This window comes from Schistocerca gregaria, chromosome 7 (assembly GCF_023897955.1).
Source record: "Schistocerca gregaria isolate iqSchGreg1 chromosome 7, iqSchGreg1.2, whole genome shotgun sequence".
In the NCBI taxonomy this organism is placed as follows: domain Eukaryota; kingdom Metazoa; phylum Arthropoda; class Insecta; order Orthoptera; family Acrididae; genus Schistocerca; species Schistocerca gregaria.
In genome coordinates, this window is record NC_064926.1 from 394378406 (window position 1) to 394401879 (window position 23474).

The window sequence follows — 23474 nt, forward strand, 5'->3', positions numbered from 1 at the left end:
AACTATTTTGACATAACAGAGTTGTAACAGAACATGCCAAACATTACAAAAAAACCAAAAACAGACAGTATACAAAATCAGGAGCACAAATGAATTAAGCTTGTCTATTTTAATCCTTTTTCTTTATTTTTATTTATTTATTTATTATTTCTTAATTTTTTTTTATATAGAAACCTACTTAATTGATATTGGTTAGATTTCTTAGTAAAATCTATCGTCATTCGAAGTTGAACCCAGATACAACCTATGAGGTATACAGTGGCGTGCATATCTATCACTTAAGGATTATTACTACTGGTGATATTTGAGAATTATTTATCACAACATTACATTTGCTTGCATTGAAAGTCAGTTGCCATTACACTTTTGACAACATTAGCGTGGGGCGATTCGTTCTATTATGAACACTGAATAAATTTTCAACTCGCAAGACTGCTAAAATCATTCATTCATATAGATGACTTGTTTTGGCAATTCTCTGTTGCCATCTCTCTATCTTCGGATCTATGTTTACATCATTACACAGTCTTCTCCTTCAGTACAGTAGGTGGCACTGCCCCATGTTTGTGCATGTTAGTGTTTTGAGCTATGTTTAGAAGTTGCCATGTCATAGCTGTTATTTTAAAGAAGAAATGTTCAGTTATAGCGAATTTCTTTATGGAAAAATTCAAAGAGCGTGCATTGGAAACTGTGAACAAGAAACAGAGTATTTATTTCCGTTACGCGGATGATAAGTTTATTTTTATGGTGGCATGGCAAGGAGGAAGTGGGTCATTTTCACAAACATCTCAGTGGGATCAATCTGAAGGTGCAGTTTACTATGGAGGAGGAGGCAGGCAGATGATAAAATTTTGCCAAGGATGCTCCCCAACTGCTGGAGAAAACAGGAATGTATAGCATTCTATGCAGTTGTGTAGATGTGTACGTGGGTACAAAAAAAGAACAGCCAAAAAACGACTAGAAGAGGACAAGGGCAATTGCAGAAGAGGGGAGAATGAGGGATCAGCTGTTGTGGAACATGATTTGCAGCCATGAGACCACCACCACAACCATCACCACCACCACCACATTCATTTTGATAGGACTCTAGTACTGGCAGCCACAAGTGGATTCCATGAAGAGACCATAGAGATTCTAAAACACCCCAGGAATTTTCCTAGGAATGAGGAGGGCGTAAAAGTGAATGACGTGTGGATTCCAGTGCTGGAGAAAATGTGTACCAGTCTTCCACCATGCGGTGATAGCTACAGTGGGCAGCAGCAGTAAACAATGGCCAATTGCGCACGTGTATTCAAAACGTGACAAACCCGCCACTGCTGGAAGCGCACGGAAGCGAAATTTTGCTGTATTCAGTATCAAGCCAGGATGTGAATCGGACATTCAAAGAAGCTATGAACCCCCTTAAAAAATGTCCTCTGCAGATGGGGACACAAGCCTCGAACGTTTTATTAACTGTAACTTTGTGTTGGTAGGTAACAGGGAAAATGCAATGGTCTATGGAGGAGATTGCTTACTGACCCATCTTAGAAAATTGCTCAAACATGTATTGTACATACCAAATATAGGTATCGGTTATTATGTGGATAATGCGGTTTTTTCTGATCCACCAGATAGTGATTCAGAAATGCTGAAAAATCTGAACTTGCAGACACTTAAAGATTGGTGCCAACTATCCCAAGAGTGTCTCTTACACAGTTGCGAGAACCAGTATTAAGTGAGGAAAATGCTACATCTACCTACTTACTGCTTCCGTAGGGCTTTCGAAGACAAGACAAGCCAAATTACAGTACACACAGAGGCATTTAAGGGCTCATTCTTCAAATTCTTCTTAAGCAAACAGAACAGGGAGAAGTCTTAATATTGGTAAAATAGAAAAGAATACATCTAAATGTCATACATATTTATGAAGAAACGAATGATTTGTATATATGGGTGGTGGATGCACTTTTAGCATACAGAATTTAACCGTGTTGCAGCATCACTAAAATATTCATGTAATTTCTGTTTCAGGCTTAAGAATGCAATAGACAAAATAATGCCGATCGCTCTTGAAGCATTTACAAAGGAATGTCAGAAATTAGGAGCAGAAAGGTAATTTCATGCATGCAAATTTTTTAATATTAAAAATAGCAGAATTGGAGGGACAAGTGGGAAATGTGCTAGCTGTCATTTTAGTAAGGATTAGACTGGCCAAATAATCTGTTGCATTTTCGAAAGCACGCATACTGATAACAAGGGATTGGCTGTATAAATTGCATTGTATTATTGTACTTGTGTTCTTGTCATTGAAGTTAACCAAAGGTCTAACATACAGTATCACAAAATACGTCCGTGGGGCTTAGCACTCTTCTCCTCTGATGCCTTCAATTTGATTCTGTAAAAAGATTATAAGGGCACATATGACCTCAGTAACTTTCACATGGTATTTGTGTAACTTAAGGGAGCTGGGTAGGATACATGAGCTTGCACTTGCAGTTCTGAACATTAATCATTATACCTCTCAAAGATCTCTGTGCAGTTCAATGAATATTTTACTACATATAGTATATATTTTAAGTGGCATCAGTGTAAATTTTCATGGCTATTGTTTCTCAAATTTAAAATGAAGAAAATAATTAGTTAATAAATCTTAATTTTTGGTATAAAAATATAGTCTGTTTCAGGTACCAGTTTCTGAAAATGCATAAATGCTGTTTTCATGTGATCTGTTTGGTATATTCTTGATAAATCTGGAAAAAATTATGTATTTAGCACATAATAGTTCAGCAGTTAAAATATTGTGTGTTTGATAAAGAAATTATTTAATAATTTACCATTTTTGTCTTTTTTTGTTACTATTCATCATACAAGATCTAAAGTACCAGCTTTAAAAATATAAAAGTTGGGTCAAATATAATGTGGGCTGTCTAAAATAATTGTGCCAAGTCTTGGTCTTGCATCTCGTATCATTTTTGAGAAAATGGTTCCTAAATAAGCTGTCGCCTCCTTTGATGAAGCATCTGCAGTTCGATCTGTATAGAAGACTCAATAGTTTTTTAGTTAAAAAAACACAATTTTGGCATGCATTCCAACATGAGCTGTTGGAACTTTTGTTCAAGTTCTAGTTTTGATTGTGAAGACATTTCTTCAGCAACTTCTCATTACTCAGTTCCTGCCACGCGGGATTAACCAAGTGGTCTAAGGCGCTGCAGTCATGGACTGTGCGGCTGGTCCTGGCGGAGGTTCAACTCCTCCCTTGTGTGTGTGTGTGTGTGTGTGTGTGTGTGTGTGTGTGTGTGTTTCTTCTTAGGATAATTTAGGTTAAATAGTGTGTAAGCTTAGGGACGGATGACCTTAGCAGTTAAATCCCGTAAGATTTCACATACATTTGAACATTTTTTACTCAGTTCCTAAAACAGGTTTTATTGTCGAGATGATAACATAAGGAAGTGAATGGTAATGATTGTACCCTTCACCAGCAACAGCAGCCTACTGAAAACCACACCAAGATTAGATTTCTTTCAGGCATATCATATGTTAAGCCTTTGCATGTGTTTTAAGATTTATGTAACAAGGAAGACCATACTGTAACTCTCATAGCTTCTAGATCATTTACATTACTTCTCAGGGCATTACTAAATATTTTTGCAAAAGACCTATTTCTCTGTTTGTAAGTTACCCATCGCCATGAAGTCACTTGTCACTCAATTTTTGCCTACTTAGTTGTGACTTCTTCTACATCTACATCCACATCCATACTCCACAAGCCACCTGACAGTGTGTGGTGGGGAGTACCTTGAGTACCTCTATTGGTTCTCCCTTCTATTACAATCTCGTATTGTTCGTGGAAAGGAGGATTGTCGGTATGCCTCTGTGTGGGCTCTAATCTCTCTGATTTTATCCTCATGGTCTCTTTGCGAGATATACGTAGGAGGGAGCAATATACTGTTTGACTCCTCGGTGAAGGTATGTTCTCGAAACTTTAACAAAAGCCCGTACCGAGCTACTGAGCATCTCTTCTGCAGAGTCTTCCACTGGAGTTTATCTATCATCTCCGTAACACTTTCGTGATTACTAAATGATCCTGTAACGAAGCGCGCCCCTCTCTCTCTCTCTCTCTCTCTCTCTCTCTCTCTCTCTCTCTCTCTCTCTCCCCCCCCCCCCCCCTTCCCTCCCTCCCTCCCTTCCTCCCTCCTATCAACCCTATCTGGTACGGATCCCACACTGCTGAGTAGTATTCAAGTAGTGGGCGAATAAGCGTACTGTAACCTACTATCTTTGTTTTCGGATTGCATTTCCATGGGATTCTTCCAATGAATCTCAGTCTGGCATCTGCTTTATCGATGATCAACTTTATATGATCATTTCATTTTAAATCACTCCTAATGTGTACTCCCAGATAATTTATGGAATTAACTGCTTCCAGTTGCTGACCTGCTATATTGTAGCTAAATGATATGGGATCTATCTTTCTATGTATTCACAGCACATTACACTTGCCTACGTTGAGATTCAATTGCCATTCCCTGCACAATGCGTCAATTCGCTGCAGATTCTCCTGCATTTCAGTACAATTTTCCATTGTTACAACCTCTCAATATACCACAGCATCATCTGCAAAAAGCCTCGGTGAACTTCCGATGTCATCCACAAGGACTTCAGTTTTCATACCCTTTTCTCGTCCTTTTGAACATGGTGTACACATTCCAGTTTTACAATACAGTCATCATCACCAAAGTATTGTGAAAAACTCATATCATGTTCATATACCAATTGTTTGAACATTTCTACAGAAACTTTGACCTCCATTAGACCGAAATTATAGTTTTTGTCACATTAATGATTAGACACTTCATTGCTAAACCCTCAACAATAGTTTGTTAGAACCTCTACATCAATAACTGTTGTTGTCATAGTCTTCAGTCCAAAAACTGCTTTAATGCAGCTCTCCATGCTACTCTAACCTGTGCAAACTTCATCATCTCCAAGTAACTGCTGCAACCTACATCTCCCATTTCATCTTCATCTATGTCCTTTTCTATTTCCATAATTTTGCCCTCAAGTACATCTCCCTTGTATACAGGGTGGTCCACTGATCGTGACCGGGCCAAATATCTCATGAAATAAGCAACAGACGAAAAAACTACAAAGAACGAAAGTCGTCTAGCTTGAAAGGGGAAACCAGATGGTGCTATGGTTGGCCCGCTAGATGGCGCTGCCATAACATTCCACCAGTGCGGACGGTATTTGCTTTGTGATACATTACCCGTGTTAAAAATAGACCGTTTACCAATCGCGGAAATGGTAGATATCGTGTTGATGTATGGCTATTGTGATCAAAATGCCAAATGGGTGTGTGCTATGTATGCTGCTCGGTATCCTGGACATCGTCCAAGTGTCCGGACCGTTCGCCGGATAGTTACGTTATTTAAGGAAACAGGAAGTGTTCAGCCACATGTGAAACGTCAACCATGACCTGCAACAAATGATGATGCCCAAGCAGGTGTTTTAGCTGCTGTCGCAGCTAATCCGCACATCAGTAGCAGACAAATTGGACGAGAATCAAGAATCTCAAAAACGTTGGTGTTGAAAATGCTACATCAACATCGACTGCACCCGCACCATACTTCTGTGCACCAGGAATTGCATGGCGACGACTTTGAACATTGTGTACAGTTCTACCTCTGGGCATAAGAGAAATTACAGGAGGATGACCAATTTTTTGCACGCATTCTATTTAGTGACGAAGCGTCATTCATTAACAGCGGTAACATAAACCGGCATAATTTGCACTATTGGGCGACCTTGGTGGGTTAATGTATGGTGCAGCATTATGGGAGGAAGGATAATTGGCCCCAATTTTATCGATGGCAAACTAAATGTTGCTATGTATGGTGATTTCCTACGTAATGTTCTACCAATGTTAGTACAAGATATTTCACTGCCTGACAGAATGGCAATGTACTTCAAACATGATGGATGTCCGGCACGTAGCTCGCGTGCGGTTGAAGCGGTATTGAATAGCATATTTTATGACAGGTGTATTGATCGTCCAAGCACCATACCATGGCCAGCACGTTCACCTGATCTGATGCCCCCGGATTTCTTTCTGTGGGGAAAGTTGAAGGATATTGACTGACAATGTGTCAGCGCATTGTCAATGCATGTGAGAACATTGCGGAAGGCGAACTACTCGGTGTTGAGAGTAATGTTGTTATACGTATTGCCAAATGCATAGAGGTTGACAGACATCATTTTGAGAATTTATTGTGTTAATGTGGTATTTACAGGTAATCACTCTGTAACAGCATGTGTTCTCAGAAATAAGTTCACAAAGGTACATCTGTCACATTGGAACAACCGAAATAAAATGTTCAAAAAAATGTTTAAAAAACCTACCTGTTACCAACTGTTCGTCTAAAATTGTGAGCCATATGTTTGTGACTATTACAGTGCCATCTATCATAAAGCGAAAAAAGTGGTCCAACCAAAACATTCATATTTCTTTACATACTACACAAATATGTAATAAAAAATGGGAGTTTCTATTTTTTTAAATGCAGTTGATATCCGTTTGACCTATGGCAGCGTCACCAAGCAGGCCAACCATAGTGTCATCTGGTTTCCCCATTCAAGCTAGACAAATTTCGTTCTTTGTAGTTTTTTCATTTGACTCTTGCTTCGTGAGATATTTGGCCCCGTCACGATCAACGGACCACCCTGTAGACGATGTATACGAGATGCGACAATAAAGTAATGAGACTGCTTGGAAAAAAAATGTTGCTTACTGTTTTAGTCAAGTTTAGTGTTGTCTCTTTCAAAGTAGTTCCCTTCTGATTGCACACACTTTTATCCAGTGCTTATGCCATTTATGGTAACATTTCTGGAACCCATCTTCTGTAATATCCCCCATGACCCTCGTTGCAGCTTTTTGGACATCTTGTGTTGTTTAAAAATGGTGTCCCTTGAGCACCATTTTGACTCTTGGAAATAGAAAAAAGTTGCACAGACCGATACCTGCTGAATAAGGTGGCTATGATAGTACTGAAATTTGTTTTGAGTTTAAAAAATTGCTGTACTGACAGAGAGGTATGGGATGGTGCATTATCATGATGCAGAATCCAATTATCAGCAATGTTGGCACAGAGACGAAGAACTCATTTACGAAGTCTTTCTTTGTAATAATATTGGTTAATTGTTTGTCCAGGAGGCACACATTCTTTATGAACAATTCCCTTGGACTCAAAGATGCACACAAGCATGCTTTTCACTTTTGACTTCGACATACGAGGTTTTTTTGGTCTGGGTGATCCCTTTGAGCGCCATTGCGAACTTTCACGTTTTGTCTCTGGATTATAGTGAAAAAACCAACTTCCATCACCAGTGATAACTCAAAAATTCTGGATTGATTTCCGTTTGCTCTAACAGATCGGCTGCCACATTTTTCCGTGTTTCTCGCTGTTGTGGTATGAGATTTTTGGGGAACATTTTTGGACTAATCTTTCTCATACCAAGATCTTCAGTTACTATTAGACGAACCGTTTCTCAATTGATGTTCAGTTCCTCTGCAATCATTTTCATGGATAATCTTTGATCAGATCATACAAGTTCACGCACCGTGGCCAAGTTGACATCTGTCATTGAGGTTGATGGTCGTCTACTGCAGTCTTCATCTTCAACATTCGTTCTGCCTTCACTAAACATTTTATGCCAACGAAAAACTTGAACTCTTGACATAACCTCCTCTCCAAAAGCCTTCTGAAGCTTACCGTAAGTTGTCGTTGCGTTTTCACCCAATTTAACGCAAAAAGAAATGGCAGACTATTGCGCGATATTAGGTGGTTCCATTTCCATGACGAGACACACAAACCCGTGTTAACTTATTACAGCACAACTAATGACTGAGCAGTTGCATCAATGTTCCACTTGGACTAGATGCAGGTTACAAGCAAAGGTCAAAGACATTGTGCCTACACAACCCTGCAGGGTTGCCACATCTAGCAAAGAAAATAAGTCTCATTACTTTATTGTCACACCTCGTACTCCTTCCACTTTCTTCTTTCCCTTCTTTGCTTAGAACTGGTTTTCCATCTGAGCTCTTGAAATTCATGCAGGGTGTATATGACCCGGGACAACCGGGAGATGCGGGAAAAACCCGTAAATTTTTTCATCTGGGAAAAAACAGGGAAAAAATGGGAATTTTTTTAGAATTATTGGAATTTTTCATTGTTTTAGTTTTCAGTTAAATTTTTGTAACTTTGTTAGAGTATTGGTTCTTACTAGTCAAAGAATATTACTGTATCTCGCTATTGCAGAATAATACTACAGCAATAAGAAACGAACGAGAGAAAAAGAAATGAAAATAAATTTTAAGTTGCAAAGAAAATTCACCATATACAACAACAAAACACAGTGCTCTTACAAGCGTCTGCCAACAGCAAAATGTGTCAAAGCCTTCAGGAAGACTATGAAATGTTTAATAACAACAAATTGCCTCCGATGAGCGTGACGTCACAACTTTACATTAGATTCGTTTGAGCGGTTGCGAGCGAGCTTATCTAAATGTGCAGTTGAGTCTCGTATGAGTAGTACCTTCTCCTGCTTCTGGCTACAGAAGGGTGGCAGTTAGCTGTATAAGCAATAGTAGGAAGCAGCCAGATGCTATCCGGAAAAATTTTACTGCTGCGCTTAAGCTGCCAGATTCACGTATGCGCAACAAACCGGGAACTAGGGGGCTGGGGCAAACCGGGTTATCTGGCAATAGTTTGGGAGGAGGGGGGGGGCAAATTCATATTTTTGAGGAAAAAGGCTTGGTTTCACGTTTCACAAAGCCCCTAGCACCCAGCGCACATCGTCCTATCAATTTCTCATATAATTTTTTACACTTCCCTGTTGGTTTTTGAACATTTTTGAACAAATTTTAAGTTGATTTCTGAATATAGCTGAACGGATGAATGCCAGTCGCTGTTTATGTGCTCGACTGGGTCTGCAAATGATCAGCGTTGTTATAACTACTAGCAAATTCCATACTACCAGAGTGGAAAAAAATGACTAAAATGACTGACAGGAATAACAGGCAACAAAGATTGCATATTGTCTTCTCCGTGTGTTCAATAAGGGCCAGTTATACAGACTGCTAAGGGCCAGTTATACAGTCCCCGGCTAGCAGCCACTAGTGTTCTATTCTGGGAGTAGCGCGGAAAACGCGTTGTACAAACACTTAAAACGCCAAAGCAGATAACTAAACCGGTGATGAAATTAGCCAGAAAATAAGTTTCGACACTGGCAGGTATAGTTACAGAATTAGTGATAAGATTGTTTCTTAGAACGTGGAAGGAGAAGAAACTGGTCTCTTACAAATTAGGGAGAATATGACGATTTGAAATTTATTTAAAAATCTAGTACTATTACTTTTCGATCTTATGCTTCAGAAGTTAGAGAGTATGAATGAAATGTGAAACTATTTTCTAACACACAACGTTTTGCTTGTAGTAGGCCTAATAGGCATTTGATATTGGTACTTCATGAATTATATTCCACTGTGTTATAAAAATGACCATTTGTGCCAATATTTGGTGTATGTCACAACTGCTGCAATATCGGGCAGGCCTATTTCATTTTATATAGTAGTGACAAAATATACGTAATCAGATCGAGAAACCACACCAGTCTTGGGTACAATTTGTATTAACAGCTTTTCTAGTATTAGACGACGACATTTCGTTTTTTTCATGTAGCAAAACGTTGACAAACTTTGATGAGGCAGTAGATTCTTTCCCAGAAAGGAAAGTACGTCATATAAAGCTGTGGCAAGATTAGAGAGAAAAGAAGCTAGGACTTAACGATTGAAGAAACGTGTACTGTCTTGCTTGTCTCTTGTCTTTACTCGTTTTCTGTATCCTATATTTAATTTTGTCTCACAAATCTGCAAGTTATTAGCTAATAAGCTGTAAAGACTGCAAATTTTCTGAAGAGTTCTTGTTTTGCCGGTTGTAAATAATCCCAACCAGTATTAATTCCGAGATTTTTTTTAAAGAGGAGAAGGTTGTCAATAATAGGAGCAGGATGTCAAGCTGGCCGACTGGGAGCAAGACAGGCACCACAGGACATTTTAATTTCCACTGGCATGAATATAGTATGATGGCACCTATTCCATTACAAAATATTACATGTTTGAATTCCACAGAGAGAAATAGAGACGTGCCATGGAAGAATGCTGTGTGGATAGGCGTGGCACTGCACTTTGCCACACTTAAGACCAAATAACATGTCTTACGTTCCCTCAAATATATATGTTTTATGTGTCAGTCTCTTCAGAAAGATGTGTGCTACAAAATGAAGATATTTTTGAAAAGTCGATTTTTAAATTTTTGGCATGCTACCTGAATGCTCAAGGGAGGGGGAGCGCAACTATCTAATATCGCCGCAGTTCGGAAATATCCTAGATTTGAACCTGATTTACAGAGCACTCAGAGTTGTAGTGGGAGGTGGTAATCTCCATGTGACCCGTGTTTACGTTAACGTTAAGTGATTTTGCTGTTCCCTCTTCGTTTATTGCTCTCACTTCAAATCATAACAAAATGAATTTCTGTGGTCGGGAGCTATCAAGTGAGTTAAAATACATTCACACAATTACGGAAGGCTAAAATATATTATTAGTCTCAGATTTTATTTGTTTCCACCTTTCTGACAGTCAAGTGTTAATCGCCTTGCAGAACAATGAAGTTATTTTTGTTGGTTTGTTAAAGAAATTTGACTTTTACTAATCTTTTCTGTTGAGGAAGTCAATTTATTTGAAACTAAGTGTTTAATTTCACACTATTGGCTAGATTCAACTGTTCGCTGCATTTCAAGTTCACGTTTTCATCTTCTAGCACGTATGGCATTATGCCTTAATAAAGAACCAAACGTGAGATAATACAGTACAGGTACTCCAAGAAAATGTACATCTGAATCTGGGCATACGAATGTGCACTTAAAGCCGAATGATGCATTTTAGTATAGTTCACAAAATTCCCATGCTCTTGGAGTGTCCTCTAATGTCTTCTTTCTTTTATGACATAATGTAAGATCTTTTAATGTTTTACACGTATGAACATACGGGCTTCCTGGGTCATTGTAGTTGCGCAAGCGCTGCGACACCTGTTATTTGGCGCGCTCTGGCAACTGCTGAAACAATTCTATTTCTAACAGGTCGCGTGAAAATATTGCGAATTGTTGTTTGGAAAGCATTACTTTCAAAGTAAATTTCCTTTTACGCAAGATGAACTCTGTGCGCACGAATGTCCGATGAATTTCTTAAATCACAGAGCATTTGACTCTCACTCAAAAATCAAATCTTTGAGGGCGATGATTTAGAATATTTCTGAGCCCAGATGATCAGACATTTGTGGCGTTGTTAAAAAATTTACTGGCACATTTTTGTGATGTATCTTTAAAGTGTAACATGCGCACAAACGACCATTATGTGCTAAAGCTTAGCTTCTCTTGCAGCTTATTAATCTTTGTGACCAATATTAAACGTAAAACCTTTTCTTTTCTTGTTGCTACACTATGTATATATGTATATTAATTTAAACCATTACCTTTTCCTATTTGTGTGTTTGCGCTACTTTACAGTGATGTTCTACTGGATGACTACATCACATGTCCTATGATCTGAATATCCGCTGTCATCGGCTGGCGAGATCACTTGACATGAGCTATAACTGGCTTACAAAAGCACATCGTAATCTCGATTTCAATCCTTCGGGAAATAACAAGTGGTGTTTGGTGGAATACGAAAATATGCAGTGTACATGTTGCTGCACATCAGACGTCTTTCTAAAACGTGTTTTTTTCCTCTGAGTTTCGTTTTTCAAAGTGCCGGGAAATTCTCTCTAGTGTATAAAACCACAATCATTTAAAGGGTTGATAAGTTTTACAGTTTCGAGGAAATGTAAACTGTTACTTAACACGGAAAAAAATGTATTCTCATCCGGAAGAAAGTGTATTTTTAACCGGGAAATCTGGGAATTTTTTTTCGTCGGACACGTATACACTCTGTCATGCAAATTGTTCTCTTCTCTCCAAAAGTCTCTTTAACTTTCCTGTTTTCAGTATCTATCTCACCCCTACTGATATATGCCTCTACATCCTTACATTTGTCCTCTAGTCATCCCTGCCTAGCCATTTTGCACTTCCTGTCTATCTCATATTTGAGACGTTTGCATTCCTTTTTGCCTGCTTCGCTTACTGCGTTTGTATATCTTCTCCTTTCATCAATTAAATTCAATATCTCTTTTTGTTACCCAAGGTTATCTACCAGCCCTCCTGTTTTTACCTACTTGATCTTCTCTGCTACCTTCACTATTTCATCTCTCAAAGCTACGCATTCCTCTTCTACTGCATTTCTTTTCCCCTGTTCTTGCCAATCATTCCCTAATGCTCTCTCTGAAACTATCTACAACCTCTGGTTCTTTCAGTTTATCCAGGTCCCATTTCCTTAAATTCCTATCTTTTTGTGGTTTCTTCAGTTTTAATCTGCTGTTCATAACAAATGAATTTTGTTCAGAGTCCACATCTGCACATGGAAAAGTCTCCCAATTTGAAACCTGATTCTGGAATATCTCTTACAATCATATAATGAGTCTGAAACCTCCCAGTGTCTCCAGGTCTCTTCTACGTTTACAACCTTAATTCACTATTCTTAAACCACATATTAGGTATGATTAAATGTGCAAAATTGTAGCAGGTAGCTTTCTGTTTCATTCCTTTCCCTCAGTCCATATTCACCTACTACTTCTCCTTCTCTTCCTTTTCTTACTATTGAATTCCAGTCCCCCATGACTATTAAATTTTCATCTCTCTTAATTATCTGAATACTTTCTTTTATCTCGTCATATATTTCTTCAATCTCTTCCCTATGTGCGGAGTTAGTTGGCATATAAACGTGTAGTACTGTGGTGGCTGTGTGCTTCGTGTCTGTCTTGGCTACAATAATGTGTTCACTTTCCTGTTCATAGTAACTTAACTGTGCACCTACTTTTTTATTCATTATTAAACCTACTCCTGCATTACCCTTATTTGATTTTGTAATTATAATCCTGTATTCACCTGACCAGATGATTCGTTCCTCCTGCCACCGAACTTCACTAATTCCCACTATATATAACTTTAGCGTACCCATTTCTCTTTTTAAATTTTCTAACCCACATATCTGATTAGAGGATCTGACTTCCCACCCTCTGATCCATGGAATTCCAGTTTTGTTTTCCCAATAACGACCCCCTCTTTAGTAGTCCCTGCCCAGAAATCTGAATGGGGGACTATTTTACCTCTGGACTATTTTACCCAAGAAAATACCATCATCGTTTAACCACACAGTAAAGCTGCATGTCCTCGGGAAAAATTACGGCTTTAATTTCCGCTTGCTTTCAGCCATTCACAGTAGCAGCACAGCAAGGCCGTTTTGGTTAATGTTACAAGGCCAGATCAGTCACTCATCCAGGCTGTTGCCTCTGAAACTACTGAAAAGGCTGCTGCCCTCTTCAGGAACCACATGTTTATCTGTCCTCTCAACAGGTGCCCCTTCGTTGTGGTTGCACCTAAGGTACAGCTATCTGTATCACTGAGGCACGTAAGCCTCCCTACCGATGGCAAGGTCCATGGTTCATGGGGAGAGGCAGTAACTGTACCGATGTCATGGTGGTACTGCTGCCACATTATTTGATATCAATAACCATACTGGTATCAGATAATGTGACAGCAATACCACAATAATAAGATGGATGACCAGGTTTCTGCCAGGTTCCATCGATAGCTACAAAGATGTTTTCCATTCCATCATTTGTTGACATAGCTTCTTGTGCAACAATTCTCATACTCCCTTTACTTACATCTTTTTCAACTTCCTTAAAAGTACATCATAGTGGTTGGTATACTGGGATGGTGGTGACAGCAGATCCAGCATTCCACACAATAATTCTATATTCTACTGTCCTTTGTCAGTGAAGCTCATGCCATGAACCATTCTTACATTTATATCATAGTATTTGTGCCTTGGAGGCTCTGAAGTTCTTGTTGAATTAGATACTTGCTGACTTTACATGCAATTACCAACTTGCAACACAATCCAAACCTAATGCTTTTATCCTCTACTGTGTAAAAAGAACTTGCAGCTGGACAATATTTACAACCAGCATTATCATTTACAAATTTAGAAAGAGTTTCTTTATTAATTATAATGTTGGTATTATATGTAAATTGCGGTTCCACAATAGGACCATTTACATTTGCATTCAAATTACTAAGCTTCTTTCTCTATGTGCTTGATTGAGAAGCAAGATGACATGGGACTGTTTCTTGTAATACATTGGTATTTTTATTTTCATTACCTTGACTAGTTGATGCGTGTTCTTTTGCTCTTATGTGCGAATTATCTTGAAATTTTCATTTAGGAAACACTTTCTTAACCCGTGGCATTACGAAAGACAAGACATCCACACAGAAAACACAGGCCACAGCACAATTTCAAGTGCAAAAAAATTTGTTTACAAGCTAAAAAAGAATGCACTGACACCATGTTGAAACAGGTGAATATTGTGATTCATGAAAAGATTAGCTGCACATCTAACATGCAAAACAAAATTTCCTCCATGAATTTATCTTAAAAATTGACAGAAAGGGACACGGCAAATGCGTGATTTAAAGGGACACCTGTGTATTTAAATTATTTATTTATTTATTTATATTGCATTGCTAATTTTGCATATAGATGTGATAAAGTGAACATTATCTACCACAGAAAAATGGAGAATTTTTTGACATTGAATTCTCAAAACACTATTTTTTAACATTTATCCTACCCGGTTCCCTTAATGTTCAACATATTTAACCTACCATCTACAGTGGCTTGTTACAGAGTTATTGTAGTGTTGTGCCATATAATGGAGATGCCTACAAAATTTCTGTTGATTATATCATCCACACAAAATAAATGTTCTTCATTTACTATGATAGAATGTTACCACATTTAGCACTTGATTTTATTGATTATTCTGATCTGTGCAGTGATCCAGGACCATTGGTAGATAAGCCACCCGATGATACTAGTTGACTTCTTATTCTGTGGTCATGTAAAGTGCCCGGTTAGGGATTAGGCCACATTGGTGTTGACACAGTTGCTACTATATCCTTAACCACTGAATCTTTATCTCAGTTTGTGTTAGCAACACATTTTAAATTTTGTTTCTTTTGTTGCTGAACTATTTATTGTAATTGTGTGGAAAGAAATTTGAACAATTGTTTCAAAGTGTTGCTTTGTACAATAAAACCTGAGGTACGTAATATTATTGTAATGAAAGTTTATATGTTGTGTTTTTATACATTGATTGTTGCATTAATCACAGTTTTATTTGTAAAATTGATATATTCCTGTGCACACTTTGTTAAAATTTTCTGAATGTGAAGGGCAGCTGGGAATTTTTAATATCAGACTACTGGTCTTGTGGCCCTAGGAAATTTATATCTAACATTATGGAAATATTGGCAACAAACCATTGTAGATTCTAATTTCTTTATTTCTGTTCAGTAATCACAAAAAATTGTCATCAGTCTATCGATTTTGTCCATAATGACAAGTGGTTCTCTTTTAAATTCCGCAATGAGAAAAGATTTTCCAATTATACTGCTGTATAAGTGTGTTTGTATTTGCAATAAGTTTATGAACAGTGTCATAATCGTGCTCATATATTTAATAATGCATTCATCAGAACAACGAGAGCTCTGAGGAGGTAGCACACATTATATAAAGATAAGTTTCATTTTACTGTGATACGACATAGGAAGGGAATACATCTTAAGTTATCATAATTGCTACCCTTCCACTCCCTCACATACAGTCTCTGTTCGTCAGAAATCCTGATATTTTTCCATACGTTGATGGAATTAATTCAGTGAAATAGTCGGTGAGCTTTTGGATGTTTTGTCATCTCTTGACAATTGCGGTTTCCATAATGGGAAGTGGCTTGCCTTTGATACATTTTCCCAGTGAATGACATACATTTTCAGTAATATTACAAGTGTGGTGAATATGCGGACGGCCTCGCCATTAAAGTATTACCCTCACCTACTATAAATTCTATGATGACTAATCCTTCCCTCTAACCTCTTTGGAAGATATTACTGGGGCACTGAAAGCAATAGAAACACAGCAGAATTGTACCTGCCTTATAGTACAGCTGGAGGTAACAGAATAAAGAAGCTCTCAGGTGTAGAACAGATTATAAAGTATGCCCTAAAACAGAATTCCTCATTTCTCTCAAAGATGTTATTGACACCAGTAATAAAGAGTTACAGAATGATGGAGTAACAGAAGCTATGGATATAATGAAGAGAATTTAGGGTGGGTCTGGGAAAAGTGCTGCTCTTTCAGTTTACTGAAGTTGCTGAACTTTCTGCAGTTGGATTTATTAACTTGAGAGTATTTAGTCTTAAGCCCATCTGTTGCTTAATGTGCCAAAGGTTTGAGCATACTGATATGTTTTTGCAAAGCTTGACCAATATTTGGAAAATGTGAATTATTTGCATATGAATTAAATATCCCTGCCAAACTAACATGTTTAAAGTACTCAGAATGCTAATCCAGTCTGGAACAGAGAAAAATATTCAATAAATCAACTTCACGCAGCATATGCCATATGTCAAAGGAAAAATGTTGTTTGGGAAGAGAAAGTGCCCAGTCTTTATGAAGTAATTAAAGACCCCTGTTGGTCAACATACTTGAAAAACTGAGGTCGGCCCACAGCATTAACAACAGTTATAACAGCAAGTCTAGCACTTATAAATTCAGTTACAGAGCTCTGTCCTCTAGCAAAGTAACAAATATGTCTAACAAAATAAAAACAGTGTTAGTCAAAGAACATCTATATTAATCCACCTTAACAATAAGCAGACAAGGGGACGCAAAGTGGTTTATTGGGAAACAGCTGCACCACACTCTTTAAATTGACAAAATTTAAATTAAAGGCAGCCACAACCCCAAGTAATAATCTCCATTTCCCTTGTAGTTAAGTGGCTATGAACTCCATGGAAATTTCTACTTCCACGTGGAGAGGAGAAGACTGAAGTCAAAGTCGACACGTTCATAAACAGTGAATACCACTCCTTGCTTCTTTCTCTCCTAAAAGGTCAGCCTATAAGCATTTGATGCTGTAGTTACATGTTATATGGTGTCAACATTTGCAGGGCATGTGGGCGCGCGCGCGCGCGCGCGCGCGCACACACACACACACACACACACACACACACACACACACACACACACACACACACAAAGTTTGTGTGGACTACGCCGCTGAAGTTTCACTGGGATGCCCTTGCCCATCCTCCATATAGTCCCAATCATGTCTATTTTCTTCAGAAAACATGTGCACACCTGGGTACAACCATGATTCCATAGGCAGCTGTAAATATTTTTCCATGAAGGCACGACTATCTTGTATTTCAATGGAATAAATGTATAAAGAGTTATGGAGATTACTTTTGGAAATAATGAGCTGTTTATTTTCTTTTTCCCATGTGTCTCATTTTTGTTTGACTGTTGCTTATACTTGTAGATATTTAATAAAAGCAGCAGCAACTGCTGTTTCATGTATCCTTCTGGATTTCAGAGAACACTGTCAGGTATGTATATACAGTACAAGTTAAAACCTGTTTAATATGTACTAATTATAGGTGTAGTAGCTAATGTAGTAGACTTTTGCTGTCTGGTTTCAAATTTCCTGCAACCCTGAGTTGATTATAGATGTTGGGTGCATGGAACAGTAAGACCTACAAATCCAAAGATCATCAACACTGTTCACTAAGAGATGATTCAACTGTCCTCTGGCACATTAGGGATCAATTGCATTTCCAGCCTCTGTACCTAGAAAGTGAACTGACACCTCCATGTAGTGGCAACTGCTTACAGCCTGACAGGCATATATGTTCTTGTCTGATCACAAGGTAATAGCATTCCATCCGGTTGCTATACCATTGAAGTGTGACAAGACATTTTAAGGATAGCATGTCCTAATTCCAAGCTTCTGTGACAATGAAAGGTGTTTGTGACGTTCTGTAGTAACTGTCGGGACATTATTACGATATGTGCAGATCGGAGAATGGCTTGCACCCATGATTTCTACAATGTGAAAGGATCATTGAGTGTTTCCACCTGTGTGTGGGGCTGCTTGTTCCTTGGTATTCGGTTTTGAAGATGTTTAGAAGACAAGCAGAAAAAGTGAAAAGGTAGTGGCTACAATGGATGCTGTGATAAGTTACTGTCAAATTGGCTTATGTAAAGGGATATGTCTTGTCTCTATTTTGCCCACCTACATAAGTTTAAGGCAATGTGTTGGCCACTTAATATATGAGATTGTATTAGGAAAGATAGAGTTGTTGTAAGAGAAATTGTGAGTGTAGAAGATTTGAGATTCAGTTGTTCGTGTCATTCAAGTAGCTTGTAAGACAAGTAACACTCTCTTTCACTACCCATCCACACGCTAGGAGACAAAGGCCTGCAAAGACTGTTGGAGCACGATTGGATGGAACTAACAGGTTCACCTCAGAGAACATAAAGAAAGGCGACTAAAAGAAATTTTATTTAATAAATTTGCTGATATCAAACATAAGAGGGTTATACATCACACACAGGAACTGTAACATCAAAGCCACACCAAAAATCTTCATGTCTACATTTCACTCTGCAGGCAAATTACTTTCATTAACCATTTACATGTCACAAAATCATTTGGGATCCACATGGCTCACGATCTTCTGACAGTTGGTGGGAACCAGATTCCATTCTTTGTCCAAGGGGGTTTCAATTGCCACCCTGCATTTTAGTGAAGCTTCTGATAAACTTCAGCACATTGGAATAAAAGTGGAAGAGCACTGAAGATAATTTTCTTAAATTTACATTTTTGTCATAACATTTGATTCCAGCACCACAAGTATTTGCTGTTTTATATGGATGTGTCTGAGTGGGGAGGCAACTTCGGCTGCTTACTGGTTTGTTCAGTTTGTGTCCTGAATATCCAATTAACAAACATGCTAGCATAAAACATCAGAAGTTCATGCGAAGATGAGGCCACTGGAACAGATAAAATTCATTTGAGCCTCAGAAGTCCTCATATGTTCATGCTTTGTGAGTATACTAAAAGCCATTTGGTGCATGTGCCTTGCAGAAAAAATTATCCAGGTCACCCTGTTTTGCCTCTGCTGTTTTCTACATCTACATCAATACTCCATAAGCTAGAGGTATCTGGTAACACTGCTAGTCGTTTCCTTTCCTGTTCCACAAGCAAATGGAACAAGGGGAACACGACAAAAACAATTGTCGTATGAGCCTTGTCTTACTCTTACCTTGTCTTTAGGATCTTTACATAAAGTGGATTTTGCTTGCAGTGCACTCATTTCACGGGCTATTACAAGTGCCAGTTCTCTAAACTTTCTAAATAGTGTTTTTTCTATTAGAACATCATCTTCCCTCCAGGGATTCCTGTTAGAGTTCCAGGAGAATTTCTGTAACACTTGCATGTTGATCGAACTTACTGGTAACAAATCTAGCAACATGCATCAGAATTGCTTTACTTAGACATCATGAATATCCACAACACTTGAACAGTACTCAAGACAGGTTCACAAGAGTTCTGTGCACAGTCCCCTTTATAGATGAGCTACACTTTTCTAGAATTCTCCCAATAAATCCTAGTTGACCATTCACCTTCCGTACAGCCGACCTTGCATGCTAATTCCATTTTGTGTCTCATCTACATCAATTTGCTTTTTTTTTCCTGTGGGAGGAGGTGGTATTCTACAAGATGCTGAGAAGTGTGGAAATTTAGTGAAATTTTTAGATGCAGCAGTGAAGAAGGCAAACATTCCTAAACTTTCACTGTCCTTACCAATGAGACAGTGGTTCATGTATCACTCAGAGAGAGTATGGCTGGAAGTAAGGCTTGGCAAGTTGTGTGTTCAGTAAAAGCTACTCTCTCCCCATGGCTACAGCCATTGAAGCAGGATGCAGCGCTCTTAACTTGCCTGTAGAATATGTCAACCCTGAAGTATTAATTCCTCTCCCCAAAGTATGCAGATGTACAGTGCTTGGGGCACACAATTGTCAGTACATGTGTGGGAAGAATACACCAAGTTTTCTAATGGAAAGGCAGCTTTTGGTCTGTGTTGTCCTTGCACTCTGTTTAGAGGCATTGATGATACAGGGTGTTTCAAAAATGACCGGTATATTTGAAACGGCAATAAAAACTAAACGAGCAGCGATAGAAATACACCGTTTGTTGCAATATGCTTGGGACAACAGTACATTTTCAGGCGGACAAACTTTCGAAATTACAGTAGTTACAATTTTCAACAACAGATGGAGCTGCAAGTTATGTGAAACATATGGAAGACAACGCAGTCTGTGGGTACGCCATTCTGTGCGTCATCTTTCTCCTGTAAGCGTGTGCTGTGCACAACATGCAAGTGTGCTGTGGACAACATGGTTTATTCCTTAGAACAGATGATTTTTCTGGTGTTGGAATTCCACCGCCTAGAACACAGTGTTGTTGCAACAAGCCGAAGTTTTCAATAGAGGTTTAATGTAACCAAAGGACCGAAAAGCGATACAAGAAATGATCTGTTTGAAAAATTTCAACGGCCTGGGAACTTGACGGATGAACGTGCTGGAAAGGTAGGGCGACCGCGTACGGCGACCACAGAGGGCAACGCACAGCTAGTGCAGCAGGTGATCCAACAGCGGCCTCGGGTTTCCTTTCGCCGTGTTGCAGCTGCGGTCCTAATGACGCCAACGTCCACGTATTGTCTCATGCGCCAGAGTTTACACCTCTATCCATACAAAATTCAAACACGGCAACCCCTTAGCGCCGCTTCCATTGCTGCACGAGAGACATTCGCTAATGATATAGTGCATAGGATTGATGACGGCGATATGCATGTGGGCAGCATTTGGTTTACTGACAAAGCTTATTTTTACCTGGACGGCTTCGTCAATAAACAGAACTGGCGCATATGGGGAACCGAAAAGCCCCATGTTGCAGTCCCATCGTCCCTGCATCCTCAAAAAGTACTGGTCTGGGCCGCCATTTCTTCCAAAGGAATCATTGGCCCATTTTTCAGATCCAAAACGATTACTGCATCATGCTATCTGGACATTCTTCGTGAATTTGTGGCGGTACAAACTGCCTTAGACGACACTGCGAACACCTCGTGGTTTATGCAAGATGGTGCCCGGCCACATCGCACGGCCGACGTCTTTAATTTCCTGAATGAATATTTCGATGATCATGTGATTGCTTTGGGCTATCCGAAACATACAGGAAGCGGCGTGGATTGGCCTCCCTATTCGCCAGACATGAACCCCTGTGACTTCTTTCTGTGTGGACACTTGAAAGACCAGGTGTACCGCCAGAATCCAGAAACAATTGAACAACTGAAGCAGTACATCTCATCTGCATGTGAAGCCATTCCGCCAGACACGTTGTCAAAGGTTTCGGGTAATTTCATTCAGAGCCTACGCCAAATTATTGCTACGCATGGTGGATATGTGGAAAATATCGTACTATAGAGTTTCCCAGACCACAGCGCCATCTGTTGTTGACAATTGTAACTACTGTAATTTCGAAAGTTTGTCTGCCTGAAAATGTACTGTTGTCCCAAGCATATTGCAACAAACGGTGTATTTCTATCGCTGCTCGTTTAGTTTGTATTGCCGTTTCAAATATACCGGTCATTTTTGAAACACCCTGTACTTTAGATGTAAGGTGGTGTATCAAATGGTGTTTGATTGTCCAATTACTACTTAGTCACAGGAAGCAACACAGTTAAATACTTGTAAATTACTAAGGATAAGAACTTGAAATTTGGAGAGGATGTTGGTCTTATACTATAGGTGTAATTTAAGAAGAGATTTTTTGGAATAGGGAATGAAAAATTTATTTATTTTTTTTATTATTATTTTTATTTTTTAATGTGTTGCTATTCAGGCAGTTTTGAAGGTAGAACTAAGAATTTTGGTTTCTTGGACACAAATAAAAAAGTTTTTCAGTCATTTTAGAGAAGGAAAGGAGTTACTCACCATTAGCGGAGATGCTGAGTCGAAATAGGCACAACAAACAGCTTCACATAATTATAGCTTTCAGCCAGTAGCAATTTTCCTTCTCTAGCATTGTTACATTCCATCCTGGGTTTTCGAATGTTTGATTTCGGTCATTTTATAAATTTAGCTCCTAAGGGGATGAAATATGTAATGAAGAGTTTTATGAAAATACATAATTCTAGCCAAAGTAGCCTGAGATAGTGATCATGTGTGCGTGAGGTGTGATTGCTTGTATCAATGTGTATGTGTTCTTTTCTGAAGAATGCTTTAGTAAAAAGCTCTGTTTGTAACAGCCTCTTCTTTGTGCCTGTCTGCAACTCGACATGTCATCTTCATGATGAGTAGCGATCTATCCAGTACATACAATTGTTGATATTTCATTACGAAAGCATTTTTAAAGGTATATCTATAAAAATTTGTATACATTTTTAAAGTTAAATCTGTGGAAACTGGTTTTTGAAGTACATGTGGCAATTAGAGAACTAAAACAAGGAAAGTTACTTAACAATGGAAACTCCCTTTAGGAATATCAACGTTGTAGGAAAAAGTAGGTTGCTACTTGCTGTAAAGATAACATGCTAAGTTGCAGACAGGCACAATTAAGACACTTACACACAACCTTTCAGCCTCAGCCTTCATCGGAAAAAAAGAAATGCACACCATTCATTCACCCAAGCAAGTGTGTGTTGTGTCTAGGAAGCCTGCATACTCTGGATTGTTAGACAATCAATCAACCAGTCGTATTAATGAGTTTCATTATAATAAGAAAAGATATAATGCTTAACTTTCACAATTACACAGATGTGATGCAAGCAAAGGGCGACGTACGAAATAATCAATGTTCTTAAATACAGACAATTCCAAGTTTGTGCTACATAGTGTACAAGCGAAGTGACTAGAGTTGACGCTACTATAAAACTGGGCCATCAGCAGTGGATTGTGATGATTATGTCCTCTTCACAAAGGGGCCGCTGCTGTCATGTTGTTGTCCTGGAGGGAGGTCCGGTCAGAGTGCGATTGACTGACTTCTTCTCACAGCCTTCTCATCCCTGTCATTCCCTACTTGTGTGCAGGCACTTGACTTTACACTGTAACATTCCCCCACCCCCACGCCAAAGCGACAGACCGTTAGTGTATATCGAGCACAACAACAGGAGGGCAAGCAAGAGTGTGGATGCTCCAAGGGACCGGAAGCTGCATCTGCAGGAGATGTCAGACTTCTGGTTGTACCCCGCCATCCGGCCTTCGCTCTGGTGGAAATGTTCCCCAGAAAATGCCCAGAAGGGTACAGATTTAGAAGGCATCAGCTGCTGTGGCATAGGCAGGTCTAGCTCCATCAGTAGGATGAGAGGAAGCAAAG

General features: G+C 38.9%; 1 protein-coding gene across 3 annotated transcripts in view; it reads left to right on the forward strand.

The window, feature by feature from the left end:
• The window catches only part of LOC126281242 (ubinuclein-1), a 338292-nt gene that overhangs the window by 199654 nt on the left and 115164 nt on the right, over positions 1-23474 (forward strand). For all 3 annotated transcript variants that reach the window (XM_049980023.1, XM_049980024.1, XM_049980025.1), the window contains one exon: positions 2011-2091. In XM_049980023.1, the coding sequence (XP_049835980.1) occupies positions 2011-2091 (81 nt within the window). The remainder of the gene's footprint in view (positions 1-2010; positions 2092-23474) is intronic.